This window comes from Meleagris gallopavo, chromosome 15, assembly GCF_000146605.3.
Source record: "Meleagris gallopavo isolate NT-WF06-2002-E0010 breed Aviagen turkey brand Nicholas breeding stock chromosome 15, Turkey_5.1, whole genome shotgun sequence".
Taxonomy (NCBI): domain Eukaryota; kingdom Metazoa; phylum Chordata; class Aves; order Galliformes; family Phasianidae; genus Meleagris; species Meleagris gallopavo.
The window spans coordinates 3,958,424-3,973,007 of NC_015025.2; the positions used below are offsets into that span (position 1 = coordinate 3,958,424).

Below are 14,584 nucleotides of genomic sequence, written 5' to 3' on the forward strand. Positions count from 1 at the left end.
GGTTTGTTTTTCTCTAAGAGCGGCTTTAAAGCTCGCCTTTAAATAGCACCGTCACGCGTTAAGGAGAAACGCCGACTGCTGCGGGCGGGGTGCTGGGAGGATCTTCGGTGCCGGTCGGGGCTGCGGGAGCAGCTCGGAGGTCGCGGGGCGAGGATGGGCCGTTCGGTTCGTCGTGAGTCAGTTCGTTAGGCAGTGAACTTCAGAGTCGTTGCGCAGATCTCTGCTCTCCTTGCTCGCGGTGCCTGAGGTGCAGCAGGCCTGCAGATGGAGCTTGGGGTCTGTGCTCAGATGAGCCTGAAAACCGAGTTGGGCTCGTAACAGCCTTTTAGCCAAATAATCTCTAATCAGACGCTGTGCGACAGCTAGAGGCTCTAATCAATAGGACTGTTGAGTCGGTATTTTCTTTTTAGAGGAAGCCATCGGAGCCAAATCTGATGCGGGGCAGAGCGGCTAACCACTGCTAAGCAGGAGGCTGTGGGCATGTTGATAGGAGCTTGACAGGAGCAGAGCTGAGAAGATTGACTGCCTATCTCTGCTTTCACCTGCACTGTTCAGCACTGGAACCAGAGTGACTCAGTGCTGGGTTTGTCCTCGCGTAGGGGTGGGCAGTTCGGAGGCATCTGCTGTATTTCTGTTCCTGATGCCGATCCAGTGCACGGGCACTTTGTTGTGGTCTTCCCTTAGAAGTCTTCACCTAGCTAATGCTGGTGCTGCTGCGTTGTTGTGCTGAGTTTGTGGAATTTGGCTTCTGAGGTGGGCTCTCTTGAAAGTGGATGGCAAAGAGCCATTTCAGTTTCCTTTGAAGGTGGTGGGAAGTGATAGGCATATTAAAGGAGGACAGCAGAAGTTCAAATGGGGAAGAACTTCTACTGAGTAGTTGATGTAACAGTAGGAGGAGGTTACGAACTTTCCATCACTGGAGTGTTCTTGAAGAACTTAAGAGGTTTTAAAGTGTTGGCTGGACAAAGCTGTAGTTAAGGCTTCAGTTACCATTGCCCAGGCAGTGTTCCTGCTAGCATGAATGAGGCTGGTCGAGGTGACCTCAGAGGTCCTTCCCAACAAGCACTTTCACGATCACCTTTCCAGGGAAGTCCGTATGAGGAAGAATGGCTGGCTCTTGTAAGAGGAACTTCCAAAGGTTATTTGGGGTGCAGGTGATAAATACGAGAGCAAAGCATCCTGCAGAACTGCCTTTGCTTGAGATCTGTCTAGAGAGAAAACGTCCCACAGAAGTGGCCCAAGCATTGTCCTCTTGCAGTTCTCCCTTCCTACCTGGTACAGAAGAGGGAATGGAACCTAGATATCTTGCTTGTAATTCATGATAAACCTTTTTCTGTCATTTATATAATACAAAGCAAAGTTTCTACATTTATAATTGTAACTAGCTGTTTGTAACTTCAGTGGCATCTGTGAACAGCTCTCTTCATAAGTTGAGCATCTTAATTGTGCCAATTTTTAAACTATCTGCCAATTAATGTTTTCCTATCAGCTAGAGGAACGTGCTATGTGAGCAAGAGAAAATAATTTAGAGGATGACTGTGTTGTGCCACTGCTCTCAGTTACAATACGTAACCTGGTTTTCTCACGAGTGTGCACTACAGTTTTTATGCTAAAATGTGTCACAAGGACAGCTTTAGGAATGGAAGTTATGTTAATCCTTTGTTATCAGAAAAGAAAAATAGTTGAATCTTGTTTGGAGGAGCATGGAGGATACAGTGTGGTTTGGGGGAGTGTTTATTGAGCATGTGGCAGCATTTGAATGTGTAAATAGAGTTCCTTGTTCTGTTGTACCTTTGGTCAGAGGAGTACTGATTCTCCATTCCTGTAAGAATTTTTGTTCGTGTCTTCCTTGTTAAAAAGTACAATGCTGGTTTATTCTTTCACTGCCTCACAAAGCTAACCTGTCCGTTATCTCTGCAGCGTTTCCATGGTTTGGTATGGACATTGGGGGAACCTTGGTGAAACTGGCCTATTTCGAACCTATCGATATCACTGCAGAGGAGGAGCAGGAGGAAGTTGAAAGCTTGAAGAGCATCCGCAAGTATCTGACTTCCAACGTAGCCTATGGATCCACTGGCATTCGGGATGTCCACCTGGAGCTGAAAGACTTAACGATTTTCGGTCGGAGAGGAAACTTGCACTTTATTCGATTTCCAACTCATGATCTGCCTACTTTTATCCAAATGGGAAGGGATAAAAACTTCTCAACGCTGCATACGGTGCTCTGTGCCACGGGAGGCGGCGCTTACAAGTTTGAGGAAGACTTTCGCACAGTAGGTAGCCTGCCTTTCCCTCGTGCTGCTGCACCAGCAGGGAGGCACTGCTGGTGGCAGGTTGGAACAAGCAGGGTTTGGAAAGATGCAGGGAGTGCTTGGAGATTCTTAACTGTTAGTTTATTTTTCAGTTATTAGTATGGTCATTTGGAAATACGCTTTCTGACATAAAGGTACAGGTAGCCTTTTAGAGATTGGCCTTTTTCTAATCTGTAGTGGTTGTTTTTTTTCTGATGGGATAATGCTTAAACCACTGAGGTTTGGATTTTCTTTCTTATGCAGTTTGTGATGATAGGAATTTGGTGTTTATGGGTGTGTTGTAATGAATTTAGTCCAGTGTGTTTTGTTATAGAACTGTGACGAAATGAATATCTCTAAGGCAGTCTTTTTCAGCAGCAGAGGGGTTTGGGATTCTCTTGATGTGTTTTGGCTCATCTTCCCTTGACAGTCTAAATGGGTTATTTGTTTAGATGCAGTTTCTGCCTGAAGGCAGCTGTTCATTGCTGGGGGTCTCATCACGGCATCTGGTACAGCACATCCTGATTTCAGAATGGCTGCAGATCTCTTGTAGTGGATCAAAACTGCTTCATTATCTCAAACCCCACAAGAATATTTTGTTGGAGCACTCCCTGGTCTGCTCAAGAGTGAAGCTTCACAAACAGCCTTGCTAGGGCAAGAAAAGCTGAATTGAGCTTTGGGAAGAGAGGATGGCTGGCAGTGTTGTCATCTGGTACTGGTATTGGTCAGTGGCATGCGACCCAGTTGGTTGGCAGCTCCATGATTTGCACCCAGGTCTGAAAGTGAACTCATGCAGTTTGGAGATACACCCCGATGTCCTACAGAATCTCTCATCTGTTTTTTTTTTGTTTGTTTGTTTGTTTGTTTTAATAATCCTTGGTTTGCTAATAAAGATATGATAATGGTAGGATGCTATTTAGGTGTTTATCTTAGGCTTTGATCTGCTGATATTTAAGAATAACTCTTTCCCTTCTGAGGTGAGAGCGAGCCCACAAGCACTGGAGGTGTGCAGATGTGTGAGTTTCACAGCATGACATTTGGTAGGGCCTGCAGGGTGTTTGCTGCCTGTGTGGCGTTTTTGTTGTTGTTGTTTTAGGTTGGTGAAAAATGGTATGATTTTCTCAGTGGATGAATGTCTGAATACTCAAAAGTTAGTAAATCAGAAGTGTGACCAAAGCAGGTGTTTATACTGCCTGTCTTTAATGCGATCCTGAGACCTACATTTATAGGCTAATTTGTTGGTGGAGCTATTCAGAGTTTACCTTTTGAGTTCTTCATTGACATTGTAGTGGACTGGAAGTTTCTGAATTAGCCATCTGAGACAGCTTTTTGAAGCTAGGCAGTCCAAAGATATTCATGAATTGTGGCATATTTGAGTAATACTTGAACAGATTGACACTGTCTTTTTTTTTTTTTAAACTACAGATTGGAAACCTCCAGCTGCACAAACTGGATGAGCTTGACTGCCTTGTCAAAGGCTTGCTGTACATAGACTCTGTCAGCTTCAACGGCCAGGCAGAGTGCTATTACTTTGAAAATGCCTCAGAACCTGAGCGATGCCAGAAGATGCCTTTTAACCTGGATGACCCGTATCCATTGCTGGTTGTTAACATTGGTTCAGGAGTCAGTATTTTATCAGTCCATTCCAAAGACAACTATAAGAGAGTAACTGGAACGAGGTAACTTAAATTCCCACGTTGGAGTGATTGCCCTACGGAACAGTGAATCTTCTGTTTTCAGAGTTTTTCTTCTCTGCCTGGCTCTGTCCGTCCTCCCTGCAGTACTGAAAATGCATACCTTTAATTTACAGCTGCATTCATTGCAGCCCTTACCTGTATTTCTGTTACTGAGGAGATGTAGCCCATATCTTATTTATTGTTAGCTGGTAGAACTGCTGCATGGCGAGTTCTATAGTTTATGTCCTAAGTTTTGTATCCTCTTCTCTTGCTCCATGGAAGAATAGATATGTTCGTATGTGTTTTACTGGAAACAGTCAAGGATCAGTCAGTGGCCTGGTGGCTTTTCAAGATGTTTCCTTCTCCGATTGCATCTTCCAGCAGATGTTTTGATAGTTTATGCCTATTTATTAGCTCTTCTTGTACAGCTAGCTTCTTGTAAATTTCTTAGATAATTGCTGAGTAATAACTGTTAATGTAATGGACTTTGAACAAAAAGGGAGGTGACTTGATGTCTTGCTTCAATGGCTTTGTTTTGTTACTCAGACATAGTCTCTGATGATAAAATAGTATTTAAAAGCAGCTGTTTTTCTTTATTAGTCTAGGTGGAGGAACCTTTCTTGGCTTATGCAGTTTGTTGACAGGCTGTGAAAGTTTTGAAGAAGCTTTGGAAATGGCATCCAAAGGAGACAGCACACATGCTGACAAGCTGGTTCGAGATATTTATGGGGGAGACTATGAAAGATTTGGCTTGCCAGGATGGGCTGTAGCATCCAGGTAAGCAACAGTTCCTTGATCGTTAGTTTTTGGGTTTTAATTTTTCCCTCTCTTGTAACACTGAAGTGATACAGTTGCAAATATAGGGCTTAAACTGTTGATGTGAAGAAAACTTCTTTTTGCAAAACTTACTGTAATCAAGTTACATTTGCTCTAAATTGAGGAGAATCATAATCAAAACATTTCTGACTTTGACCTGTCTTAGATCAGACACAGTAGTAAAACATGTAGCTATGGAGTCATCTTTTCCTTTTTTTAATTAATGAGAAATTATTGCAGATAATAATGAGTATGTTCTTCTGATTTAGAACTCAGCATTTATACAACCTAAGTATCTCTCTGTCAGCTCTGTGTTTGGCTGCAGAGGATTCATAAAATAAGCTCGTCTCTGCTTTCTTTCCACGTTTAGAAGAGAGGATTGGATAAATACTGTGAATGAGGAAGCAAGCGAGAGAAGTTGGAGTATTCATCAGTCAGACTTAGGCATTGACTTCATTTACAGTGCCTAGGGGTGCAGAGTAGTTTTGCAGAAGGATGAGACTACTTCTTGCTGTATGTGCTTCTTTGTGGAAGTCAACTGTATACTAGGATTTTGCTGGGAGTTGTTACTGTAACAGCCCTCTAGTGTAAAGGAGTAAATACACATGCTGTAGTGGCAGCAGCAGTGTTACAAATTACTGTATGTAACAGGAACTTAAAAGACAGCTTCTTATAAACAAACAGGAGGCATAAGTTCTGTTGTAGCATAAAAACTATGTTCTGTAATTGCTTCAAGTGGACATGGATCACATTGTATTTACTGGGTTTTTTTTCTTGTTCTAGTTTTGGGAACATGATCTACAAAGAGAAGAGAGAGACTGTTAGTAAAGAAGATCTTGCCAGAGCCATATTGGTCACCATCACCAATAACATTGGGTCCATTGCCCGGATGTGTGCAGTGAATGAGGTAAAAACTTCCAATGAAGGTGTTTGGTTTTTTTTTAATTATAGTTCTATTATTTAGTTTCAGATTAAATGATTGCTAAAGTGATGCATCTTTTCAAACCTTTACATATGTTCTCAAATGAAACAAAGAAATTTGTGTAGTAAAGAACTCAGAATTGGTTCATAATATTTTGGCAGTCTCTGTAGAAGGCTTACATGAGTCTTCAAGCTCTGGAGTAGATACTGAGGAGTCTGCAGCAAGCCTGAAAAGAGGCTATAGTGACCCTCACTATCTAGAATGCAAGAAAGAGCAAATCACAGCCATGCACAGCAGGAGGATGGGAGGATGTGGCCACAGTTTGCAGCAAAGGGAAATCTGATTGGTATTAGTACTGAAATGTGGACTTGGAGACACTGCTTTGAGCAACTTGAAGTTAGACCTGCTTTAAGTGGTGGGTAGTAGCTGATGACTTCCAGCAGTTCCTTCAAGCTGAAATTATTCTCTGATAAAAGCTCCCAGAACACCTTACTTTTTGTTAAACATTGTTTTTAATTTTTACTAACGTGAGATTTGGAATTGTTTGGACACCTGTCTTCTCAGTGCTTGGTAGAGAGATGGTTTCTTGCCATCTTCAATTTCTCAAAGCTCAGTTTAATACAGCCAGCACAGACCTGTGAAAGAATACTGAATTTAAACATAGAATATATTTGGTGTGTCTAAACACCAGAGATTTCCTCACTAATTATCAACAAACTTTAAATGAGGCAAGGTTTAGTAACAGCTTTCTTAGCTAAGTTTGAGAGCAACTGTATTTAGAGCTCTGCTTAAAATCTGTGGAGTGATGGTCTTAGAAATCTCAACAGCCTTCTTAGCTGCTCTCATCATTTTATGTAGGAGATTTGGTGGATGTAGATCAACAAACTAGTATCATGAGCTGGTTATATGAAAAGATGAAAATTTGATTTAATTCATATTTCAGCTATAAGCAGAATTATGTCTGATTAGTTTACCTTAACAGAATGTTCTTGTCTTCACTTGTATCACTAATCAGGATAGCAAAAAAATAGTGGCATCTTAGTCTTCTGGCTGTATGTGGGTTGCCATACTGGTTTTTGTCACAGCCTGGATACGAGTGTTCATCTAACACCCTTAATGCAATTAAGTTTTCCTTGATTCTCATATCGTTAAATCAGTGTTTAATGTTGCTGCCACTTAATGTCAGATGTATTTCAGTGAATAGGGAGAAGCACGTGTTTTTTACATCCTTACATTTAATTTGATTAAAATTCACAGCTCATTTGCAGTATGTGTGTAAGTCTTAGCCTCATCTTACACTGACGTATATTGTGGTCTGAAGATGAAAAGAACATCTGTCCTGCTGCCTTCGGCTTCTTTACAGTGCTGCCTTGTTGCATATGGATCAAGCAGCATTGTACAGGGCTATGAAGGCACTGAGTCTTCTCTTCTAAATCCAAGTATTTTTGTCATTAAATTTCACTTCTGGTCTGCTGGTTCTTTGGCTTAGTTACACAGAATGCTCGCATAATTTGAAACACAGGTGCTACTCTGTAGGTTTAAGAGCTTTAATTCTTTAATGTTCTTTCTCTGCAGGTGTTTTAATTGTGGAACAGGTTTCTTGCCTGAGATAGTGTTGTTTCATAACTTCTGTGCTGAGCAGACTTAATCCTTTGCTGTTTTTCTGTTCTTTCTAGAAAATAAATAGAGTTGTGTTTGTTGGCAATTTTTTACGTGTGAATACTTTGTCAATGAAGCTTCTTGCATATGCACTGGATTACTGGTCGAAAGGCCAGCTGAAGGCCTTGTTCCTAGAGCATGAGGTATGCTGTAGTACATTGATTGTTTTTCCACTAATTAAAAGTGCATGTATTAAGCAGCTGCACACTTATGTGTGATATCCTGAGACACTTGAGTAAATGCTGAAAATCAGACAGGATTTCTCAGACTGCATTGATTCTATGGGAACAGCTTTTTCAGCCAGGGAAGGAAGTGCTTCAGTCTATGTGGGCCATTTTTGTTCATGCTACAGATTTCTCTGGGAAGGTACAAGAAACGTAAAGATTTGCACTGGGGTTCAACAGCCTTAAATTGTTTGGGTTTTTAGTAGTTTGTTCTCAATTAAACTTGAACAGTCCTGAAGTCCTGTTTGTTTTCTATCAAGACTGCTTTCATACCACCACAGATACTTGTTATGCTTTTTCTTCTAGTGATTCTGCTCTCTATGACTCATCTGCTTTGCAGCACCTTGTACAGTTAGATCAGTATATCATGCTGAAAGATCTGAACTGTGTTGGTTAACATACAGGCAGTTGGTGTACCTCACAGGTCTGACAGCTGGGACATACAGCTTCTTGGCAAGGGGTGGCAGTCTTTGTCCTCAATTTGCTGATCTGCCACAATTAGATTTCTACCTCTTTGGTCAGTTCTCACAACACTTTCATTTGTAGCTTATTGTGAGACTGACAGTGGATGGACTTCATGCCAGTATCTGCAGTAATAGCTCAATAATAAAGGTAGAATATTTGTTTCATAAAGCTCTAATGAGAAATGTGACAGATAATATACTGAGTGGATGTTGTTCTTTCTGTAGCATTGGTCCACCAGGTGCTTTGTTGTTATTGAAATATGTGAATGAAAGAGATGATGTCATGACTGACCCTGAAATTTGTGTTTGTTTTGAACAGGGCTACTTTGGAGCTGTTGGTGCTCTTCTTGGGCTGCCTAATTTCAGTTGAGATACAAGAGGTCACTACACTGAACTATTTTCCACCTGAATGACACTTATTTTTGGCAATGGGAACTAAATCTGGGGAGGGGAAAAGGAAATAACAGATTTTCTGTAACTTTTTAAATTGAAAAAGTGATGAGCTACTGAATATTGCCATTATAAGGAAGCAGTTTTTTACTCCGTTGGGCATTCAAAAGTGAAATATTTGGGGATACCATTTGTGTTCATTAATTCATGCAGCCAATATTGAACTTTCAGTATGCAATACATCCTTGGAAAACAAGCTTCTGGAAGAAGGAATGCCAGCCCTCCAAGTGCTTTGCACTAAAATATTGCCAGTTTCCTCCTGAGGCTTTAAGCCTATTTGTTTTGTATATCATTGAACAAAAAATGATTTTTATGGTTATACTTCAGCATGAGTATAATTTCCCTTGAGTACACAACCTGAAAAACAGTATGGTAGTGTCAACAAAGTGAGACCATAGGCAATTGTTTCCCACAGTGACAATAGTAATTACGCTGCTTTTATGTGCAATGGAAGTATTATTAATGCTCTGTTTTTCAGTGGGAAGAGTAAAAACATAAAATCAGCCAAAGCAGCAGAGTAAGCAGTTGATATTTTAAAGGCTTTGTGAATATACATACCTGCCCTCTTCATTTATTTGAAGGTTTGCTTGATTTATTTTATTTTCCCTCTGGGATGTGACTTCCAAAAATAATGCTATCTGTTCTGGGGGGTTTTCTTGGTGGCTCATAAATTCTGATGTTGTACATCATAGCCTTTATAGGCATCACAAAGCCTGGGAGAGTTAAGTCCTCATAAAGTTGACTGAAAATGGAACATTACAATTCTGTTGCTTTGGCTCATCTATATGGAGATTAGGAAATTTTCTCTGCCATCCTACTGTACTGAAAATCTGATTCCTCTGTACTTTTGTGAGTTAATCAGCCTCTAATTAGACATTCAACGTGGAACATTCCTTGGTTGTTTTTGGATTTGAGAGTCTGTGCTGAAAGTTGAAGACAGCATCCAAGGTTGTATTGCAATACTAGAAGTACAATATGTGGTGCACTCACAGTATGGAACTGTTCATCAAACTGTGGCCTTGGGATAAACTCCATACTCTGGAACTGATCTTTCAATATTTTTCCTGTGTACTTTTCAAATTTACAGTTGTTATTATTGCAATAAGCATAGTCCTGAAGCAGGGCATGAGATCTTAGACTTGAAAGGAGATTATTGTGGACTAAAAAAATACTCAAATTTATGATATGATTTTATAAGTCCATGGGGAGCAACCGAAGTAGAAGACATTTGTGTTGGGTTTCAGTGTGTTTTTAAAACTGATGATTGCTCAAGTATTCCACAGCATGGCTGCATTGTATTCACAGGCACACCCGCCCAGTACGTTTGACAGCTCAGTGTGCAGTTGTCCTTCATTTAATTTCAATGCCCCTTCATAACATTGCAAGGGGTTTTGTTGCTGTTTTTTTTGTGTTGCTTTTAAAAAGGAAACAAACTGTCTTCCTTTAGTGCAGTAACTTAGAGTGGCTGCTTTGTTAAGCCCGATGCCAATCTCAGATACAGCTCATCTGCTGTTGCTTTTCCTACTGCTCGTATCACGTTTCCATTGTGCTTGTTGTGATATTTCAAGCTGGATGTTAAAAAAATATATATACTCACAGTTCAACAGATCTAATGCTCTCCAGAGCACTTCAGCAAATGGGTGAATATGGCTTTTGTAGTGTCTTATAAATACTATGCACCATTACTTTTAAATTCTGATTGACTATAGAAAGTGACCCCAATTTGGCTGCAAAACTTAAAAAAAATATTTCTGAATGTTTTGACAGCCTCCTGAAAATTTATTTTCCTTGCAAAGCAAAGTATTTTAAGGCACACTGGAGCTTGATTAAAAACAGTCCTTTTAAACTATTTGTTGCTGCTTCACTTCTCATGGCATTACTGAAGCAGTAATTGGAAGTATCTGTTATGTTTAACAAGAAGCACATGTAGGAAGGAGGTGGTTACTTAATGACCATAACCATGGTTAATTTAAACCATTTGAAACTGGTATGACCTAAAATACATTTTTAAGGTTAATTGGGCAATTACAGAATAAATTAATGGAGTAATTATTGAGTAGCAGTACTCTATAGAAAGCACTGTGAGAATGAGAAGGCATGCTCTGCCTTTGTTTTCCTTTCCTTGAGCTTGCGAAAAAACAATTGCTTCCTTTTGCTTGTTTTATCAGCACTATTGTTACTTCATTCCTTCAGGTTTTCAAGCCTGGCTGTGAAGCCCAGGGATAGAAGCCACATCTTTTGATTTGTCTCATTTTCTCTCAACTTAGAACTTGTTACTGGAGTCTCCAAAGGTTGACTCTACCACCACCAGTAATGCTGGGCTTCATAAGTAGTTGCAAGATAAGCCTTAAAGTCATCTTACCTAAACTCTCTTCTAAATTAGCTGAAAAGGCTTGTATCTTTTATTGAAATAAGTAACTTGCTTTTCACCAGTCTTTGCTGTTTATTTTCATGCTTGCTATTTCTCTTCCACAAAGGTAACGTGTTCAAGCTGCTTTAAAGTGAATTGATTTAATGTACAGCAGTAGAGAATGTCTGGGGTTTTTTCAGGGCTACTTTTTTCAAGTAGAACTGCTTTAAAGGAAGACTGTCTGATACTTCTAAAGCAAAACATACAACTCATTTTGAATGTGTAATTGCTTTCAACTCAATCAGCCATGCAAGTGCCTTTTAAGTTGTTATTATAATGCCAATTTTGATGGTACTACTTAATCCATGTGATTTCTTGACCAGTGTTGCTTATCAGATAATTTTATCAGCCATGGAGATGATCCCTTCAATCCAGTGTAGCTAGAGATGCCAGGAAAACTGTGTCAGCTTTTGGGCTGCCCATCTCCATAGACCTTACCTTGGAGTAGTGCCTTTGCACTTCTGTCTCTCTCTAGCTTGACCTTTTTAACCACTCAACGCACAGTTTTATTCTACCTGTATCTCCCTGAAAATTGTACTGGTTTTTATCCAGATGAGAAAATATATTAGATTTTTTTTTCTGGCCAAAGAAGTTTTTGATATGAGACTATTCCAAGTTGATATGGCTGTTAATCTTAACCTTCTTCACCATTCCAGTTCTACAAAGGGTAACAGCATTTTGAACAAAAAGAGAATTTTTTCTACAATCCACTTTTAAATATTTAGTAAACATGAGTGAATATATCTTAGCAGAGGTTTAAGTGTAAGTACTGTTTCAATTTATTTTTTTTTTAATAAAGACTCAAAGTTAACAGTTCAGAGAGAAGCAACATTGGTGTAGTTAGTCTGGTTTGGTCCAGATTTTAAAGGGTATTTGGGTGTCTGCTGTACCTTCTGAAGATCTTTGCCTGTCTTTCCCTAGGGGTGAGCAAGCACCTGTGTGACTATACTGACACATCATAGCATACTTTCTTTTGTATTTCAGAGTTGAGACAGCAGGATCTCATTCCTTCAATGCCACACTTGCTCCCAGCCTGCACATTAAGAACAAAAGTTCAGTTCTGGCTTCTCATAGTGGAATAAATGTTCCTTCAGTATACTGTGAGATGTCTGCTTGCATTTGAGTGTATTTGCAAGGTGATTATATTGCCTTTAAGGATTAATTACTAACGCTTTGTCTCTATCCAGTATAGGTCTTCAGGAAATTTCTACTTTCAAGTAAGTTGCAGTAGCTTCTCATTCTTAAATGTTTCAGAATAACAGTGAGGTTCTAACATCTGAAACTAACCAGTATCTTTTTCTTTTCTGGAATAAATCTCTGCTTATTAAAGGCTAGATGGTATCTTACACATTCAGTCTGTAACTAATGCTAATGCCTACATTCATTCAAACCACATTTTAAACATCACTTTCACGATTCACAATCTGGAAACAGGTTGGCTGTAATTCTGAGGCAACAGTTTGCTTGAGTTCAGAGCTCAGGATCAGCGTAGTTCTATTTAGCTGGTCAGCTTTTTATCCCAAGTCCATTTGCACATATGCCAGGTTAGTTCTTTCCCTTGTCAGTGTCTTCCTAGTGCCAGGTATTTCTATATTTTTTGTCTAATTGTTACTATATGGGCTTAAAAGACACTGAGTGTGTAATAGAGCTGTTCTTAGGTTACAAACTAACCAGAAATACTGTGGGTCAGACTGGAAGTGTTTGACCAAGACCTGTTGATTACAGTGCAGAGCTAGGAAGACACTTGACACATCTAGTTACTGTTTGATTTTAGTATTTAACACTTAATACAGTGAGAGGGAGAATAGTTCAGATCATTGTAAATAAAATGGACAAATTATTTTAAGTCCTCAGATGTGACCACGGGAGACAAAAAAAAAAACACACCCCACATTATTGCACAGCATGGAGGGATAATTGTTCACTTGCATTCTTTGAGTTTTATTAATATATTCCAAAGTACATTGCCAGTATTCTGCCATTTGAGATAGAATATTATTAATTCCTTGTATTAAAGTCTGCAAAAAAAGCCTGTTTAGTTACTTTTGTTTACTTCACACATACAAAATATATTAAACCTTTGTAAAAATGTATTTCACGCTTTGTGAAAACATCTCAAAAGATGCTGTAATATAATTGTAATTATTTGTGTGCTAATGCAATTTGTTGGAGCAGTCTAAGTCAGCATAACTGAGTGCCAAGTCCTGCTCTCTTCAGTTACTGAAGTAGATAATTCTGTTAAGTTGGGGCTGTTTGAAATGAGTGAGCAGGATTTGGCCTCAAGGCGTCCTGCCTGGGGAACCCAGTCGTGCTACTTTGCACGTTCCTGCTGGTGCTACATCATTTGTTGAAAGAGAAAAATTCTAACTAGAAGTTGTCAATAAAGTATGCATAGCCTGGTCCTTCTGAGAGACTTAAAACAGACAGGGTTTAGCTTCCCGTGCTGCTTTCTGTAAGGCTCCTGACATTCCGGTTGTGTTACGGTACGGATCATTTTCATTGCAGGATTTCAGTGTTACCTTCAGGCTTCCTTGGTCATTGTAACCTGCTATAAGCAGATAGCACCAACTAGAACAGGATCAGCGTTTGTTTTCTGCTAAAACATCTAGAAAATCAGACATTCCTTTTAGCATTTGGGAAAGTTTTTGAAGAAATGCAGAAATACCATTTGAAATGAAATGCATTAATTAGTCTCGTCTGTAAAATGAACTGGAATCTGGTGTATCAATTGCTATCCATGCTATAAAATCCTAGTGTTTCACAATTCCTCTAGCATCAGTTTGAGAGCATTGTAAATACAGACTTTGGAGGAGGTGTGTTAGTTCCAGGCTGTGCAGTACAAACAATAATTATAAGACTAGGGAACTAGTATTTTGAGAAATAATAAATTAACAGCATCTAGAACATGGAAATCAGTGTTTTGATGTTATAGGATATAGAGGGCTTTTGATAATCTGTGCTTTTTTACATTTCTGATGAGTTTTGGCATTTTAACACTTGAGTATTTGATTTTTCCATTGACTTTCCTGTCATACACAGGCCTGCTAATGACCAATTGCTGTCTTCAGGTGTTTGTTTTAGATGCTTAGCAAAATGAGCAGGCAGATTTGTAAAATGCAAATCCCTTGTAGGATGGAAGTTCTCTCAAGAGCCATTTCGTTAAGTTGCCTTATTCTATGACATTGCACTCATGTTATGTCTCCACTTTCTTTCTTGTTTACTGTTCTGACACTGAAGATGTGATAGAAAAATGTGCTACAAATTTTTATTCATAAATTACTGATTAATACCTTTGTGTCACCTGTTAATATAGCTCTTGTAAATGATACCTTTATGCCATCTGTAATGCAGCTCTTGTAAATGGTTTAAATTATTTCTTTTTATAGATTCTCATTATTGAATGTACAGATTAGACCCTTTATTATGTCACTGAATAATTTCATTGGGCCCTAAATGTGGCCAAGGCTGTAAACCATCCCATCAAAACTGTAAATAACTCCTTACTGCTTGTTTGCATGAATGAAGTTTGCATTTCATTTACTTTGTCATCAGCCAACTCCTCAGTGATGGGCCTCCTTTTTACAGTTCATTTTCCTGGTTTTATTAGCAGTCATTCTGTATGAATGTTGAAACAGTTCTTTGTCTTTTCCTAATAAATAACTTGAAATTGTT

The 14,584-nt window shown here is 39.3% G+C and overlaps 1 protein-coding gene across 2 annotated transcripts; it reads left to right on the top strand.

Annotated features, from left to right (window-relative positions):
- The first annotated feature begins 257 nt into the window (after positions 1–257).
- Positions 258–14,584, top strand: PANK3 (pantothenate kinase 3). 2 transcript variants are annotated; one of them, XM_031555675.1, is made up of 8 exons: positions 258–276; positions 1,921–2,273; positions 3,717–3,970; positions 4,568–4,744; positions 5,567–5,690; positions 7,382–7,507; positions 8,372–8,432; positions 11,897–14,584. In XM_031555675.1, exons 2-7 carry the CDS (start codon positions 1,938–1,940, stop codon positions 8,420–8,422), a joined length of 1,068 nt encoding a protein of 355 aa, XP_031411535.1. In that variant the 5' UTR covers positions 258–276; positions 1,921–1,937; the 3' UTR covers positions 8,423–8,432; positions 11,897–14,584. The 2 variants fall into 2 exon arrangements, with proteins under 2 accessions (XP_031411535.1, XP_031411534.1); XM_031555674.1 differs by having other exon boundaries at positions 8,372–14,584.